Source organism: Gekko japonicus, unplaced genomic scaffold (assembly GCF_001447785.1).
Source record: "Gekko japonicus isolate JY-2015 unplaced genomic scaffold, Gekko_japonicus_V1.1 scaffold2639, whole genome shotgun sequence".
Lineage (NCBI taxonomy): Eukaryota > Metazoa > Chordata > Lepidosauria > Squamata > Gekkonidae > Gekko > Gekko japonicus.
In genome coordinates, this window is record NW_015171581.1 from 49,860 (window position 1) to 67,558 (window position 17,699).

At 46.3% G+C, this 17,699-nt stretch overlaps 1 protein-coding gene across 1 annotated transcript in view; it reads right to left on the reverse strand.

The window, feature by feature from the left end:
- CD81 (CD81 molecule) overlaps nucleotides 1–17,699 on the reverse strand; it is a 116,968-nt gene that overhangs the window by 19,086 nt on the left and 80,183 nt on the right. The window contains exons 3-4 of the mRNA XM_015419823.1: nucleotides 4,876–4,973; nucleotides 678–752 (exon numbers count right to left, since the gene is read on the reverse strand). Coding sequence (XP_015275309.1) covers nucleotides 678–752; nucleotides 4,876–4,973 — 173 coding nt within the window. The remainder of the gene's footprint in view (nucleotides 1–677; nucleotides 753–4,875; nucleotides 4,974–17,699) is intronic.

Consider the following 17,699-nt stretch of genomic DNA (forward strand, 5'->3'; position numbering starts at 1 on the left):
GTTACCGCCGTTCCATCTCTGCAGCAATGATGGGAGGCAGGGATAAAACATGTTGCTCACGGTTTGCTTAAGAAGTGACCCAAAAACCAGGATAAAGCAAAGGAGCAGCGGCAGCTCCATGTCTCCTGTGCAGTTTACCCTACCTTTGCAGACCTTTCATGAGGAAAAATAAGGATTATAACCACTTTGCAAACATAGCAGGCTCTGGAGGGGATGCCATGTTTGCCTGTCGACCCAAAATTAAACAGGAGCCCAGTGGTTCCTTGAAGACTAAATTTTTTTTTATTCCACCAGGTATCTGAGACACATCTGTCTGTATACAGCAGCTGTATATAGCAAGTATCTGCTTTGGATGTAAACGCAAAAGCTTATGCTGCAATACATTTCGACAGTTTTCAAGATGCCACTGGACTTCTGTTTAATTTTTATAGTATGCTCCGTCCTCTGGAACGAAGTCTTTAAGGTGCCAGAGGGCACGGCTGTTTTGTAAGCCTAAGGTTCTTGTTGTTCAGTTGCACAGTTGAGTCCGACTCTTCGCGACCCCATGGACCAGATCACGCCAGGCCTTCCTGTCTTCCGCCGTCCTCTGAAGTTGGCTCAATTTCATGTTCGTTGCATCGATGACACTAGCCTAAGGTTCTACATAAATGTAAATAAATGAGTAGTAAATTCCTTACCTGATCTTTGTGAACAAATCCCCAGATTCCAGCTGCCACTTCACAAGCAAACAGGATAACAAGGCATGTGAAGAACTGTAGACAAAATAGAGATCAGATAAGAGGAGATTGTAGTGCCGGCAATGTGTCTCGAAAGCATGTGTTGCAGTATGGTGAACTAACAACATGGTATTCGAAAGTGTCAACAGGGGCTTCACAACAGCAGTGTAAATGAAAAGCACACAGATCTATGTGGATCACCCATTCCCAGTGTATAAAATTCACAAAGAATACTCCCTGTGTCTCCATATACCATGACATTGTCTCTGTTCCTTTCCTTGCATCCACAGAGAGCAGGAAGTCACGGGCAAACAGAAGCAGCATAGCAAGTCTTGCCGTGAGGGCACGACAGCAAACAGTTCTTATTCCTACATTCCCATGTGGCTGGAGAACCTTAAAACTAAAAGGCTGTACAGTGCCCTTGTTGGAGATGTACCCCAGGCAGGGGTCATTTCTTGCGGGAGCGCACAGGAGCAGAGCTCCGGCAGTAAGGAGCCCCGCCCCCTGCTCCCAGCAGCCCTCAGTCGGGCCACGAGGAGCAAGAAGCAGCCAGGTAAGTTGCAGAGGCCCCCCCCCTTCCGCCTTCAGGTACAAGCTCTCCCTCCTCTGTAAGGGCATATCTGTGCGTCCCCCCCCCCAATAGCTAGCAATCCAAAACAGTCCAGTGGCACCTTTAAGACCAAGTTTTATTCATGTACAAGCTCTCCCTCCTCTGGGAGGGCATATCTGCGCGTTCCCCCCCCCCCAATAGCTAGCAATCCAAAACAGTCCAGTGGAGCCTGAGCGGTGGGTGTTGCCTTCTGACACACTTCCGGTGATGTCAGGGGGTGTGGCATATGCAAATGAGTTGTGCTAATGAGTTATGCTAATGAGCTCCTGCACCTCTTTTTCTACGGAATGACCCCTGACCCCAGGTATTCATTCTCCTCCTCTGAAGGTACTCTGAAACGGCCTCATACATTTGTCTTAAACGTTCAAGGGTTAATTACAATGAACTGTTAGTGCCAGTGAAATTTTTGGTAAAATACGGAACATGAAAGAGAAAGTGTCCATCCTAGGGGACCTACAATTTAAAATATACAGACTGGGCAGGCATGGGACAGGAGTTAGCGACTCACACATAAAACAGTGGCAACAGAGTGATGGAGAACCAAGACTAGAGGACCAATGAATGCTTTTTGTGTGTGTGCCATCAACTCACAGCCGATTTATGGCAACTCTGCAGGGTTTTCAGGGCATGAGATGTTCAGAGGTGGTTTGCCATTGCTTGCATCTTTGTAGTGACCCTGGTAATTTCTGGTAGTCTCCCATCCAGATACTGACCAGGGGTAAAAAAAGAGGTGCAGGAGCTCACGAGACTCCATAGCTTCGAGAGAGCGTTGGTCACCAATACTGCCAGACTGGCGTTTTACCACCCGTGCTAGGCACGGCTGCTGGCCCTTTTCCTGTCACCCCCTGACCTGGTTACGGTAATCCATACAACTGTCACCTCCAGACTGGGCTACTGTAACTCGCTGTATGCTGGCCTGTCCTTGAGACTGACCCGGAAGCTCCAACTGGTCCAGAATGTGGTGGCGTGAGTCCTGGCAGGAACGCCACAGATAGCTCATATACAACCTGTGCTGCACCAGCTACACTAGTTACCGATGGAGTACCGAGTCAGGTTCGAGGTATTGTGGAGCGGTGGCACAGAGGATTTATCCTCTGGTTAGTAACATCTGAGCTGAACAGTACAGCTGTCAGTTCTAGCCCCGTGCTGGTGTGAGCTACCAGCCTTGTCCCTAGCTCGCCGTCCACCCAGCGGTTCGAAAGCTTCGGCGAGTAGATAAAATGGGTACCACTCCTTAGAGAGGGTGGGCACACCAAAGAACCCCCTGGTGGGGGAGGTGTTAGCCAGTGACCGGAATGCTCAGCTCGCGAGACTGAAAGCCTAAGTAAAAAATCTCTTCGACTCCGAGAAGCCTGTAATGGGCCGTTCCAGCCAGGCGGTGGCAGTGCGGCACTGCAAGACCTGGAGAAGCTGACGTAATCTAGCCAAGCCGAAGTGAATATGCCGACGGAATACGTCTGACCCTGCAGCTGAGCAAACCCTCGCCGACTGTGGATGTGTGTAATTTAAAAGATATATGTTGTCCTCCCTTACCCCCATAAATCATTGTTAGTCCCGCGTGAATGAACAACTGTAAATCGCTCAGACCCAGCAAGCTCTGCAGGATCGAGCGATTACTAAATTGAAAGATGATGATGATGATGATGATTAGTGTTGACTTTTAAGGCCTTGAGCGGTCAGGAACCCACATACCTTCAGGACCACCTCCTCCAATATGTCCCCAGAAGAACACTGAGATCAGCTGATACCAACTTACTGGTGATCCCCAGCCCTAGGGAGGTCCGGCTGTCCTCGACCAAGGCCAGGGCCTTTTTGGTCCTGGCCCTGACCGTGTGGGACTCTCTGTCAAATAACATCAGGGCCCTGTGGGATTTGATGCAATTCTGCAGGGCCCGTAAGGCAGAGATGTTCCGCCAGGCTTTTGGTGGAGGACGGCGACGGTTAAAACTGGCACCCTCCTTTTTTTCTTTTGGCTCCGCCTCCCCTTCCCTGCCTTGCTGTGGAGAGAGCATGGCAGCTGGCAAAAAAAGGCATTGATAGCCATCTGGATTGGTTGTTTTATTAGTGCACTGTAATATTTTATCATGTTGATTGTATTTTATCTGTTTTAATGCTGTAAATCGCCCAGAGCCCGCTTGCAAATAAATAAATAAATAAATAAATGATGATGATGATGATAATGATGATAAAGGCTTGTGTCACTTGTCAGTTACATGATAAGACAGTGGTAACACACCCAGCACCATTACAGCCAGTCGCATTTCCACATTCTGCTTGGGAAACGGTTGCCATTGATATTGTGGGACCTTTTGAGACTGCTCCTATTGAATGTCGTTATGCTATTACGTTAACAGATTACTTCAGCAAATGGCCAGAGATAGCATTTATGTCACAAGCCACGTTTGCTGCTGTGATTAAGTTTTTGACTTTAGTTTTCAGTGGGGAAGGGGATCCTAAAGAGTTGATTTCTGACAATGGTGCCCAATTTACTTCTTTGGAATTTGAAACTCTTCTTGCGGAACGAAATATTATACATAGGAGGTAATTGGCGTATTATCCGCAAGCTAATAGATAAATTGAATGGTTTAGCTTGCAAACAGCTAAATTGGAAGGAAAGGCATGGATTGCTTGTATGACCGATCTTTTCAAGCATATAAGGCAACAAGTCATGCTACAATGCAAAGTTCACTGGCAGAATTATTACATGGTATAGAGATGCATGTTAAGTTAAATGTTACTGGAATCTTAAAGGCAAGGACTGATGTATCGTCAGATTCTGAATTGAGAAAAAGAGTGGTTCAGAAGCAAGAGAAGTGTAAGGCTTATGCAAATAAATGTGGGGGTGATAAGGATGTTAAACCTGAATGTGGTTCTTTTGTTAGGATTTTGTGAAAGGGGGAATGTAAGTTTACTTTGCATAGTAAGATTGTGGAAAGGAAAGGACCATATACTTATAGATTATCAGATGGTCATGTATCGAATGCTTCTTATTTGGAACCTGTGTATTCTAGTGGGAATGAAATGAGTTTTGAATTAGATGATTTCTCTCTGTTACCAGTGACTGAAAATGATATTGGGCCTGTTCATGAGGGGACCAATCTAAGTCATCAGTAGGGACCTTCGGATACTTCTCGAGAGACATTATCACCACCATTATTATCATCCCAAGAAGTACCATCAGCTGTAGCAATGGCGAGGAAAGAAAGAACGAGACAACCACCTGTCTGGATGAAGGACTATGTTATGGGTTGAGAAAAAGGGGAGATGTCTCTCCCCTTTTAAGGGGATTGTATATAGGTGAGGGGAAGGAAGTGCGAGTCATTGCAGCTGTGAGATGTGTTTTGTACTTGTGTTACTGAGAGCAACAAAGACTGATTTGAAGACTAACGACTAACGTGAAGGTATTAATTGCAAGATACAACAGAGAGGCTGTGTGGGATGGAGCAAGTCATGATAATAAGAGAAGAAGGAACTATGGACTCTGCTCTCAAGTATCGTTAGAGGGATTGTTAATGCTTGGGGAACGTTAACAAGAAAATGTCCTCTTACTGTTCCAAGAAGGCACTGCGACTCCTGGATGGCACCATAGCATCCCAGGAAACCCACAAACATCATCACCGCTCCAACAGCAATCAAGATGTAGATCCCTGCAGAGGAGCACAAAAAGAGAGCACATATATCAAAAACAGTCTGATTAGAAACATCTTGTCATGTGGTCAAACAGCCTGGGCTCCCTGTGAAAGTCAGTTTACAGTATCTGATAATAAATACTGGGGGAAGGGGGGAATCCGACTGTGAGCTAAGTGCATAAATATGACCCCTGTCGAATCAAACCAAATGCCCGTCTAGCCCATCATTACTTCTAAAGTAGTTGGCCAAATGCTTCTAACCAGGGTTTTTTTTTAGAAAAAGCCCAGCAGGAACTCATTAGCATAATAGGCCACACCCAACAGCAGACACTCATTAGCATATCCAGCCACACCCATGAGAGCATAGCTCATTAGCATATTAGGCCGCACCCCCGTGTTACCAGAAGTATAGTCATCCAGCCACACCCACCATTTGCTTGTTATTCTATTTACCTTGTTTGTTGTCAAAACCCAGGGCCTTTTTTGTAGCAGGAACTCCTTTGCATGTTAGGCCACACACCCCTAATGTAGCCAATCCTAATGAGTTTCTGCTGTTGGGTGTGGCCTATTATGCTAAAGAGTTCCTGCTGGGCGTGGCCAACTTGGGAGCCAGCCGGAACTCCGTTCCTGTGCGTTCCTGCCCAGAAATAGCCCTGCTTCTAACGACGTGTTGTAAAAGCACCAGTTCTCCCTTGTTCATCTCCAGCACCTGGTTTTCAGAAGATGCTGCCTTTGTACCTGGAAGGTCCACTTAGCTATCATGGCCAGTAGTCACTTGACAGACCGATTTTCCATGATTTTGTCAAACCTTCCTTTAAAGCCATTTAATCAACTTCTGTAGGAGCTGCGGTGGCTCAAGTGGTTAAGACGCTGAACTGCTGGCTGTGGAAGGTCGGTAGTTCAGCAGTTCGAGACCCGCGTGTGCCGCATGATGGAGTGAGCTCCCGTCTCTAGTTCCAGCTCCTGCCAACCTAGCAGCTCGAAAGCAAGGCACCGCAAGTCGATAAATAGGTACCGCTTCGGTGGGAAGGGAACAGCGTTCCGTGCGCCTTGGTGTTTAGTCATGCCGGCCACATGACCACAGAAACGTCTTTGGACAGCGCTGGCTCTTTGGCTTGGAAACGGAGATGAGCACCGCAACCCTAGTGTCGGCCTCGACTGGCTTTCGAGCAAGGGAACCTTTACCTTTACCTAATCCGCTTCTAATGGCACTGAACTGTGCAAGTCAGCCATAAGTTGTATTTGGAGAAGGGGAAAATTCCTTGAGCGTTTTAAAAGCAAAGACTTTATATACTTTCTTGTTTGATCACAGTTGAACAGAACAGGCTCATCATTAGTTAAGAAACAAACAGGAGCTGGAGCAGGCCTCTCTGCAGTGTCCTTCAGTTTCAGCGTGTTATTATTAGCCGTCTCCCTCCTCTTCAATGGCGGTATTATTTGGTAGTGCATTTAAGGCTTTATTTTGATGGCTGTAGAATAATGAGTTCCCTATTGTGGGCTAAGTTTTATTGTTCTCTCAGGACAATGAGAAACTTGAGGCAGGATTTGAAAAAGGAATGAACAACAGTAGTGTTTTATTTTTCTTTCTGGAATGGGTCAAACGTTTGAGTAACCACAAACACAGAGGACAGGTTACAAAACAAAGCAGTAATACCACCCTGACAGAGGTAAATATTTTCTTCTTCACAGGTTACGGTGTCAGAAAAAGACAGGTTGCTTACCTGTAACTGGTGATCTTCGAGTGGTCATCTGTGCATTCACACCACCCGCCCTCCTTCCCCTCTGCTCTCGGCCCTTCATCTTGTTTCTTTGAAGGCTGTTGGGCGGCGGTCAGAAGGAACTGGCGGGATCTGCGTGCCCCTCCTTGGTCATGCGCAGTGGAGCCGGCGCGTGACCTGGGAGAGGCGCGAAAATCCCTTTTGCTAGCTATCGGTACCGAGAAGGTCAGCGCAGGCGCAGAGTATCCCAAGGGTGTGATGCACAGAGACCACGAAGAAGATCTTTATATACCATTTAACCCAATAGCTCAGAGACTTTAAGTCATATTTCATCACTGAATGATGATTTTTCAGTCAGGAATCCGTCAGAGACTTCCTATTTCTGTGAGACTCCCACAGCTTTGATGGTTTCCAATCAGTGTCCCTGTGTCCTAAGGACTGACTTGAACCGGAGTCAACACCAGTATAACCCAGGGGTTCTAAGCTATCCAATCCGCTCCACTCTTGAGATGGACTTGCGACAGACTACATTTAAAATGCTGTTTTCCTAATGCAGCAAAATCAGAGAAGGGAGGTGAATAGTTAACGCTGCTGTAGAATGTTGAGCTTGAGTGACAGGCTGTTCCTTTCCTCTGATTGGCCTGCACCCGCTGAGGGAAATATAAAATCAACTGTGTGCTGAGGGGAGAGTTAGTCCATTTGGAGTTCAGTAAAGTAAAAGTTCAGCTAAAAGAGTGGGTATCTGAAGGGTCTGACTAAAAAAACCTGTCAGAGAGATTCACTTTTTAAATAAAGGGAGACACTCCTGGTCTTAGCCATGGTGAACATAAATACTGAGGAACAATTCCATCTAAGAATTCAGAGTCTAGTGTCAGTTTAAGCTGAAGTACGTTTTCACACAGACACCCAAGAACTGGAGTTTGAGATTTTGGCAAAGAGTGACTGGGTAGCAGGCTGAAGCTCCCAAACAGGCCAAAAGGAATTGGATTATATTTTCAGGGAAGAAAGACAAGTCCCATCCAGTTATATAGAGAATTGGGACTGAGGCAGTCCTTGGTCCGTTGTGAAAGGAAACGGTTATATACTCAGGGGAAAGAAGACACATTGTGATTTCAGAAAAAGGGGAAAGAACTTGATACACTAAAAGAGTGACCTTTCCAAAAGACCATTACAATTTTGCAGTCCCACCGACAATGAATAAACGAGCCCCCAGCCCCACATTTCCTCCAGCAGAGTGGTGAGTGTGATGCTAAAATACGATGTAACTTTCTGGGTGTAGTGTACCACCTCATCAGAAGTTTGCAACCCTGGAGGCATATGTTTAAGGATATGGAGGAGAGAGTCTGCAACAACCATATCTTGGCCCAGTCTTTTTTTGTTAGTTGAACAGTACTTCTGTATCAAAGGAATTACTGGCTATGACGTTGACAAGTTAATGACTTAGTTCTGTTGGACCTATGGAAAGACAATCGCATACCTTGGATCCGTCAGGAGCTTACCTCCCTCCTCTTGACATCAGCCAAAACTCTAATAGCTGCCAGTTGGAAAGACTCATTCCCAATTTCTACCACGCGCTGGTTTGTTAAACTTTGGGAACTATTTGCAACGGATAAAATATCGGATTCTATTGAGACTGCAGAAGGTACTAACACTAATTCAGTTCTGCTAACCAAATGGGCTCCATTTTTAGAGTATGTTCAAGAGAACTATTCAAATCAATTGAAACATATACCATCGAAATATCGTGAAATCATCACTTGCTTATAATTTATGATAGTGATAATTGTGTTACTCTTTTACTGTAATTCTATGACTCTTTATCTTGATGTTCGTGAAATGCTTCCCTGTGTTCTGGGACTAGTTTGATATATTAGCATAGTTAACCTGTTAATTTATGTTTTGTATTTGTATTTAATGAATAAAAGGAGCTGCGGTGGCTCAAGTGGTTAAGACGCTGAACTGCAGGCTGTGGAAGGTCGGTAGTTCAGCGGTTCGAGACCCGAGTATGCCGCATGACGGAGTCTATCACGACTGATTAAATATGTAGCAGTCGGAGATTGTGGGGTGTGTTCTACGTCACACCCTGAGCTCAAAAGGGGCAACAGAGAGATCCAACAATCCTGGCCATGGCTTCAAGTGAACTGTGCACCAAAAAAGTCATGTGTATCTCAAAACATGCTCCAGAACCCCCTGCAATGTGCTGAGAGTCCTTGCTTGATGTCAGAGGGCTCTTTGGCAGATTAGTTGAAATGAAGGCAGAAGGCATATATTACGGGCAGGAGGCTGTCTTGCCCCGAAGGGAAAAACAGCCACTCAGCTTGAGCCTATGAGAGGGCTGCTCTGGCATCCAATCACCATTCGGGGGGGGGGGATGGAATGTTGGAGTTAGTTCAGGTCTGCCTTAGGGAGAGTGCAAGGATAATTTTGTGTCTGCCTGTCTATGGTAATGAGCGAATTGTACCATTTAGTCTGACTCTTGGGAAAGGGCAGGCTGGTGTGGGTGGGATCCTGTGTGTGTGTAAGAATCCACCCTAGTGGCTAGGCAGTAAAAGCCTGTTTGTACCTAAAAGCATTAAAAACAAATATTTCAAATCACACTTGGAAGCCATAACCAGCTTAAACTTCTGCATCTCAGGCAGGCTTCTCCTTTGACTATCTTGGAGACCTGTGCTGCTGATCTGCTCTTTGAAACCAACCTGTAAATAAATAAATCTTCATTATTTATATACAACTGCTGCCTCAGTGATCTCCATTTTCAGCTTGCTCACCACAAAACTTATGGCAGTGAACCCAAAACCTTTACACTTGGTACCTTAAGAACATCTGCTGACTGAGGGGAAGACTTACAGTTTAAAACAAATCTGGTCCTCCCCAAATCATAGGAGGCTGTGTGGGTCACCTCAGTTGGCAGAAAATGGCTGTCACAAATTGGTGGCAGTGGTGGGATTCAAATCTACACCTCCAGAGAGACTGAGGCCTATGGGAATGCTAAGAGGCTATTTTCCCCTTCAGGGACAGGACCACATGAACAATCAGTTATACTTAACCTTGGCTCCACCATAGCATTTGCACAGTTGGAAGGGCTTCTACCATGTAAGTGCTCTGGTGGATTCAACCCATTATCAGGAAGAGCCACCATGCATGACAAACAAAAATTTAATATTTATCAAACCTGCTGGTATTGTATTGATATTGGTTTGTAACTAACTAATCAAAAGACATTATAGTTAACTATGGCAGGAAAGGGATTAATATACTTTGGCCCCTGCCACACGGGGGGGGGAGTACGGCCAAAGTGCGGCTTTTTAAAGCCGCACCAAAAGAAACATGCGGCGGCGGGATCACATAGATCCCCTGAGTCGCCGCGCAGTTCCTCCCCGGCATGATCAGATGCCGGTGGGGGGAAGCTACTGAAGGGAGAGCGAGGCTGCCGAACTGCGCATGTGTGCACGTGCGCAGTTCGGCCAGGAGCCTGGATTGCTCCGGATGATGGGCGTGGCGGCAATCCCACGGCCACGCTTGCTGCGGTGCTTCAGGTAAGTCCTCCTCTCTAGGAGGTTCTTTTTTGCAGCAGCTTTTCCGGGTTTAGGGACGAATCGGGGACGGGTGCGCGCCGCTTCCCAGATGTTGTGGTGAGATCGCACCCGTTTGCTGCACCCCTGATCCGTCCCTCTCCCGGGCCAAAATTTTCCATGTGACTGGGGCCTTTGATGCTGTACTGTTGGTTAAGACCGAAGTCTACTTTATCAGTAGCAAATTTTTGAAAAGAGAAACTCTCAGAGCTGTCTATGCATTGTCTATGGTTGACAATGGCACAAGATGCCAAAACTGACACACTGACTAAGCACTTGACATGTCTGTTGGAAAGAATGGAAGAGGAATTGGCGGTGGCTACTGTAAAACAGAGGGAGACGACAGCATTTTATAGCAGTATGAACCTGCTCTGCTTTGAAACTGAGGGGAAAAAATGACACTGGCCAATCAGAACGGCCGGAACTAGAGAATTGGTGTGGGAAAAGATATGACAGGAATGGCATAAATACATTCTAGCAGATAGACTGGCAGGAAGCCAAATGGATATGAATGTTTTCAGAAGCTATATACCATTTAAAGGTAAAGGTTCCCTTGTTCGAATGCCAGTCGAATCTGACTCTAGGGTTGCGGTGCTCATCTCCGTTTCAAAGCCGAAGAGCCAGCGCTGTCCGAAGACATTTCCGTGGTCATGTGGCCGGCATGACTAAGCACCAAGGCGCACGGAACGCTGTTACCTTCCCACCGAAGTGATCCCTATTTATCTACTTGCAATTTCTTGCTTTCGAACTGCTAGGTTGGCAGGAGCTGGAACTAGAGACGGGCGCTCACTCCATCATGCGGCACACTCGGGTCTCGAACTGCCGAACTACTGACCTTCCACAGCCTGCAGTTCAGCGTCTTAACCACTTGAGCCACCGCAGTTCCATTTATATATATCATTTAGGAGGGTGGAAATCCCCTTTTTTAAAGAATCAACCCTGTAAACCAAAAGGTAATCTCTCAGGAAACAAGGGGGGGATTGTAAATTAATTTGAGGGGCTTGTAAGTAGGCACTTTTCCAGTAGCCAAACAAGAAGCATGTTCAGTTAACCAGGCAGTATAGCTTTGTCAACTGAAGAGACTTGCTCTCCTGCCACCTCTTTTCAAGTCAACAGGGTGCTCACTCATTATACATCAAATTTGTATCCTCAACTCCCTCCAAGGAGGTCAGAGCAACATGTGTCAGGTTCATGTTAACACCCCAACTACCCCGCCAGGAAGAGATAGCAACTTCTCACAGATCACCTAAATGGCATCACAGCTAAAGAGAAATTTGAACAGTACTGCCACATCTGAGTCATGGTCCCTTTGACTACTCTAACCGGAGATCAAAGCGGAAGAATTCCAGAGGGAGCAAGAAAAGTGAAAAAAAGGATGCTCCTTCATCAAGCCTGCCCGCAATTCACTCCCATCACTTGAGAGAGGACTGGATCTTGTCAGCCTGTTTAGGAGTACTGATGTAATCAACAGTTCACAGTAACCATATAAGGATTAAGCATTCTGGAAGTTTACAGTGATGCCTCCGTACAGGGTGAACAATGCAATCACAACACTGTTCTCAAAACAGGATTGGAATCTGAGCTTGCAGAGAAAGCCTCTCTGCTGACGGCTGTTGCCACTGCCAAAGAGACAGAGAGACCTCCCTCCCATTATGCCCACCCATCCCCGACTGAAATCCCTCCTCGCCCTCTTCTCTACCCTCCCCAACCTCCACCCCCCAAACCTCAAGGATTTCCTGAGCTAGAGTATGCAGCCCTAGTTTACATACTGGAAAGTCATCAGTATGCAGCTCCTCACAAATTTTCAGCCCAGTTCTTAGCAGAAAGGAAAAGAAACCAGGCAGCAGACTAGGGGAGATTTCCAATACAAATGACCCCATGTCCTATGTTGATTTTCTTGTCCAACATTCAGGAGGGTGGAAGGTATTCATCAAGAGAAGTGAGAGGGACATTGTGCTAGTGCCCTGGAGAGTGGGAAAGATGTGTGATAACGGAACTGCAGTCAGAAAGCAATAAAATGACTAAGCGGCCTTTTGGGGGAAAGCCAGATTCATTTTAAGACACAGACAGCTTTATGAAGTTACTCTTTTGTCTCTGCCTGACAGCCAGAGCCAAAGAGACAACTGGAAGCGGAGAGAGCGGGACTCCTCTCTGCAGTTTATTTTAAAATGAGGGGAGGGAAGCATACAATGATCCTCTGTCCTTGACTACTTTTCACTGAGAAAATTAGCAATTCTCTTTATTTTTTTTTAAAAAAGAACATGTGCTTGTCTAGCTTTATAAGCAGCAGTTAAAGTACCTTTATTAAAAAAAAATAACATGTGCTGTCTAGCTTTATAAGCAGCAGTTAAAGTACTGCTCAGTTTTCTTTATGCGCTTTCTGGTGCACACACCATTGGAGCCTATGGAAGCATCTCGCCTGGGGATTATTAGCCCCTCTGCCTCAGCTGCCGCACAGTTAGAAGCTCTCTTGAGCTCTTCCGCCGTTATCAGGTTTTCCTTTTCTCAGCATGGAGATCTGTTACTGGCCTTCTCTGTAAACAAACAATGCTTTTCGATGAATGGATGGGTTTGGCTTCATCACTGGCCTCTGTCTTTCAAAGAAGAACTGTAAGAAGAGGCCACTTCTTGATCCGTGGGGGTGGGTGGGAGACATACCGTCTTAGTCTCTCACTTGGAGAAACTAAGCCTACGACAGCTGTTTTGCTTTACTTCCAAACCCTCTTACCACAGTCGCGCTGTATCCCTTAGCTCTGTAATCAGAGATGGCTCTCCACCTCTAACTCTCCTCTAAACCTTTTTTGCAATCATCTACGGTGGCTCAAGTGGTTAAGATGCTGAACTGCAGGCTGTGGAAGGTCAGTAGTTCAGCAGTTCGAGACTCGAGTGTGCCGCATGACGGAGTGAGCTCCCGTCTCTGGCCCCAGCTCCTGCCAACCTAGCAGTTCGAAAGCAAGAAATTGCCGGTAGTTTGCCCCGGGGCAAACAGCCACACTCCCCCCCGCAGTTTCCTGCCCGTGTGACCGGGGCCAATGCTTTTCAATGAATGGATGGGTTTGGCTTCATCACTGGCCTCTGTCTTTCAAAGAAGAACTGTAAGAAGAGGCCACTTCTTGATCCTTGGGGTGGGTGGGAGACATACCGTCTTAGTCTCTCACTTGGAGAAACTAAGCCTACGACAGCTGTTTTGCTTTACTCCCAAACCCTCTTACCATAGTCGCTCTGTATCCCTTAGCTCTGTAATCAGAGATGGCTCTCCACCTCTAACTCTCCTCTAAACCTTTTTTGCAATCATCTACGGTGGCTCAAGTGGTTAAGATGCTGAACTGCAGGCTGTGGAAGGTCAGTAGTTCAGCAGTTCGAGACTCGAGTGTGCCGCATGACGGAGTGAGCTCCCGTCTCTGGCCCCAGCTCCTGCCAACCTAGCAGTTCGAAAGCAAGAAATTGCAAGTAGATAAATAAATACCCCTTCGGTGGGAAGGTAACAGCGTTCCGTGCACCTCGGTGTTTAGTCACGCCGGCCACACGACCACGGAAATGTCTTCGGACAGCGCTGGCTCTTCGGCTTTGAAACGGAGATGAGCGCCGCAACCCTAGAGTCGGACTCAACTGGCTTTCAAGCAAGGGAACCTTTACCTTTACTAAAAAGCCACCTTTCTGTAACAAGTGGGACCCCGACCAGAAATGTTATGGCAATGGAGATTTAAGAGTACGATCTCCTGGAACAGCAAAAATTAAGCATGAATCCAATAGGGTTAAAAACACTTTGTGCAATAACATAAATGCAATAGCCTTTTACACGTGGGGACTTGCAAGATTCACGGGGAGGAACCCCCTCCTTTTTGTCCTCGCCCCCGACTGGCCTGCCCACTTGTTCCCTCCCCTTGCAGAGCTACTACCTACCTTGTAAGTACGGCTGCAGCAGTAGCTCTGGCCCTCGCTTCCTTCCCCCCACACATCTCACAGCCATCAGAAGGGGATTCACTGTGGGAGAATCCCATCCTCCCCTGAGTCGGCTGACCAATTGCCAGCCAGTCCACTCAGCTGCAGATCCTGTTCCCCCTTCCCTGCCTGGCTCAAGAGGCGGGGGGACGTAGCTCTTGATGGCTCCTCCCCAGGGGTCATTTCGTAGAAAAAGAGGTGCAGGAGCTCATTATCATAACTCATTAGCATACCTTATTTGCATATGCCACACCTTTTTTTCATTTTAACGAAACAGCAAAAATTACGCATGAATCCAATAGGGTTAAAAACTCCAGTAGCGTTGTAATATCAAAGTCTGTTGGGTTATTCTTATTATTTTTAAGGTAAATCAGCAGAGTAAATCAGCAGAGTATATCAGCAGAGTATTAAAGAGTCAGAGTCCATGGTGTGTTTTAAATATAAAAGTTTACTACAACCTAGCATGGGGAAAAGGTACACAGGATGTAAAATAACAAAGAGCTAATATTCCTACATCCTTACAGCTAGACAGAACCCCCCCCCCCCCCCGGGGCTGTTTGGAGTTCTGGCTATGGGGGGGGGGGGGAGAACGTGCAGATCTTGTTGCATGTGCCCGCCCCCTGGGCTCCTTACTGCCGGAGCTCCGCTCCTGTGCACTCCCGCAGGAAATGACCCCTGCTCCTCCCCTACCTACAGTGCTGCCACCTGGGTGGCAGAGGGAGGGAGTGGCAGCCTCCACTCTCTGTCCCCTGCCCTCCACTTTGCCTGCCTGAAATAGGCAGTGGGGGGCAGCTCTGCTGGCCCGCACAGGGGAGACATCTTTGGTGGCAATGTCTGACTCTGTGGGAGCACCCCACCTGCACGCAGGAGCAAAGACTCAGCTGGCTCCTCATCTCCTTCCCCCTCCCTGCTCAAGGGATGTGTATGTCGTCTGCACAAGCACTGGCAACATGCCTTTCTTTGGAGGGGATTCAGACTCCTCCCTTTTGTCGTTTTTTTCCTGCAAACCGGAGGGATTCCACAGGTCTTTAGGAAAAAAAACTATACCGGTCTGTACCTGGCACCATTCTCAGAGTTTATCAATCCACATGGGGTCCAGGTTCAGAATTGGACATAGGATGCACCAGGTCCCCATGCACTTTAATCATGCAATTTTATGCAGTTATTTCTGTTTTGATTTCAACAGGCTTAGGCTGGAGTAACTTACAGAGGACTGTACTGGCAGTCACAGATTCCAGTGTGATCGCTGACTAATGCTTCATTCAAAAGAAGAGGTTATATCTGACTGAGTTTTGCACTGTGCGGTCAAAAAACACAACAGTAATAATGTTTCATCCAGCATCACTGTATGTAATTGAGACACTTCTAAAAACTGGAGGCACGTCAGTAATGTAGAACTCTATAAATGTTTCATTCTGAAAAACCTGAACTCAGTTTTTTCCATAATTAAGGGAGGATGACAGGGCCAAAGATGAATGCATCACGTAAAATGCTATATATTCAGTCTGTAAAATGCTACAGGATGATTTCTCTGGGAAATTCTTCTAATGATTTCATAATGATTTCTTAATTTTTAAGTTCTTTAACAGGTTAGCATTTGTATAATAGATTAGTGATATAAGACTGCTAGAAGTACAACCTTAAGACACCTAAAACATAAGATCATGGTATAAAATGGAAGAACTATGAGTTGAAACCAGAGATATTATCAAGGCAGAAGGCTGTGGCTCAGTGGTTTGCTCCACAGAAGGTCGCAGGTTCAATCCCTGGCACCTCCAGTTAAAAAGATCAGGTAATACGTGATGTGAAATATGTCTGCCTGAGACCCTGGAGAACCACTACTGGTCTCAGTAGGCTTGACGGACCAACAGTCTGGCCCAATACTGAACTTGATGGGCCAACAGTCTGATGCAGTATAAGGCAGTGTCACATGTATCTAAGAATGGGCAAAGACTATTCCTGCAGCTAAAAGAAACAACAAGTCTCGATGGATGACTGATGAAGCTCTTAAAATTGCGAAGGATTGATGAGAAGCAATAGTAAAAGGTGACAGAAAGAGAATACTCTAGAAAAGAGGCGACTGTTAGGACACAATAGGGTTTCCAATTGGCAAAGGGATCAGAAGAGGATGTATTTTATCTCCTTATCTCTTCAATCTATATGCAAAACATCATAAGGAAAGGTGGATTAGATTTAGATGAAGGTGAAGCGAATATTGGAGTAAGAAACATTGATTTGAGGTAGGAATCGGGGGGCAAGTGATGCTCTGTCATCTTGGTGCTTGGGGGGTGGTCAACAGTGGGAGGGCTTCTAATGTCCTGGCCCCACTGGTGGACCTCCTGATGGCACTGGTATTTCTGGCCACTGTGTGATACAGAGTGTTGGACTGGATGAGCCTTTGGCCTGATCCAACATTGGCGTCTCTTATGTTCTTATATGCAGATGACACCACATGACTGACAGAAAATGGTAAAGACTTGATATGACTCCTGACGAAGGTTAAAGCAGAAGGTGCCAAAGGAGGATTACAGCTGAACAGCAAGAAGACAGAGAGTAATGACTACTGGGGAATTTCATAGCTGTAAGGCTGATGATGAAGAAACTGAGATTGTTAAATGTTTTCTGTTGCTTAGCTCCATCGCCAGCCAAAAGGGAGACTGCAATCAAGAAACCAAAAGGAGACTGGTAAGGGCAGCCATGGAGCCGGAGAAGGCTCGAATGTAAGGATGCGTCACCTGTGACCAAAACCAAGATAATTCATACCACAATAGTATGTATGGGTGTGAAAGATGGACAATGACGAAAGCTGACAGGAAGAAAGTTGTTTCATTTGAAATGTGGTGTTGGAGGAGAGTTTTATGGATATTGCGAACTGCCCAAAAGACACACTAGTGGGTTCTAGATCGAATCAAGCCTAAACTCTCCCTAGAAGCTAAAATCACTCAACTGAGGCTATCGTACTTTGGCCACATTATGAGAAGACAAGAGTCACTGGGAAAGTCAGTAATGCTGGGGAAAGCTGAAGGCAGCAGAAAAAGAGGCAGACCCAGCATGAGAGGGATGGACTCAATCACAGAAGCCAAAGAACTCAGTTTGCAAGACCTGATCAAGACTGTTAATGATAGGATGTTTTGGAGGACACTGATTCATGGGGTCATGCAGGTTGGAAGCAACCTGATGGCACTTAACACACAAACACACACAAGCCCCCCTTTTCCTTGTATTGTGATTCCAATCAGAACTAAGCTCCAGTGTGCCTGACCATTAAAAGAACGAAAACAAGACAAAAACACTAGAAGCTCTTTAACTCCCAGTGTTGTGTTCAACTGAATCCTCAGTGGGGATCTGAAGCTGGTTCTCCCTGATTCTAATGACTACGTCTCACTGGCTTTCATCTCCTAACACTAGTTTGGAGTGTGCAGTTACTGTGCAGTGTGTGAACGGTTTTCACCCATACCTTGGAACTGAGAGCACAGCTTAACTTTAGCTTAGATTTTTCTTCTTTTGTTCTT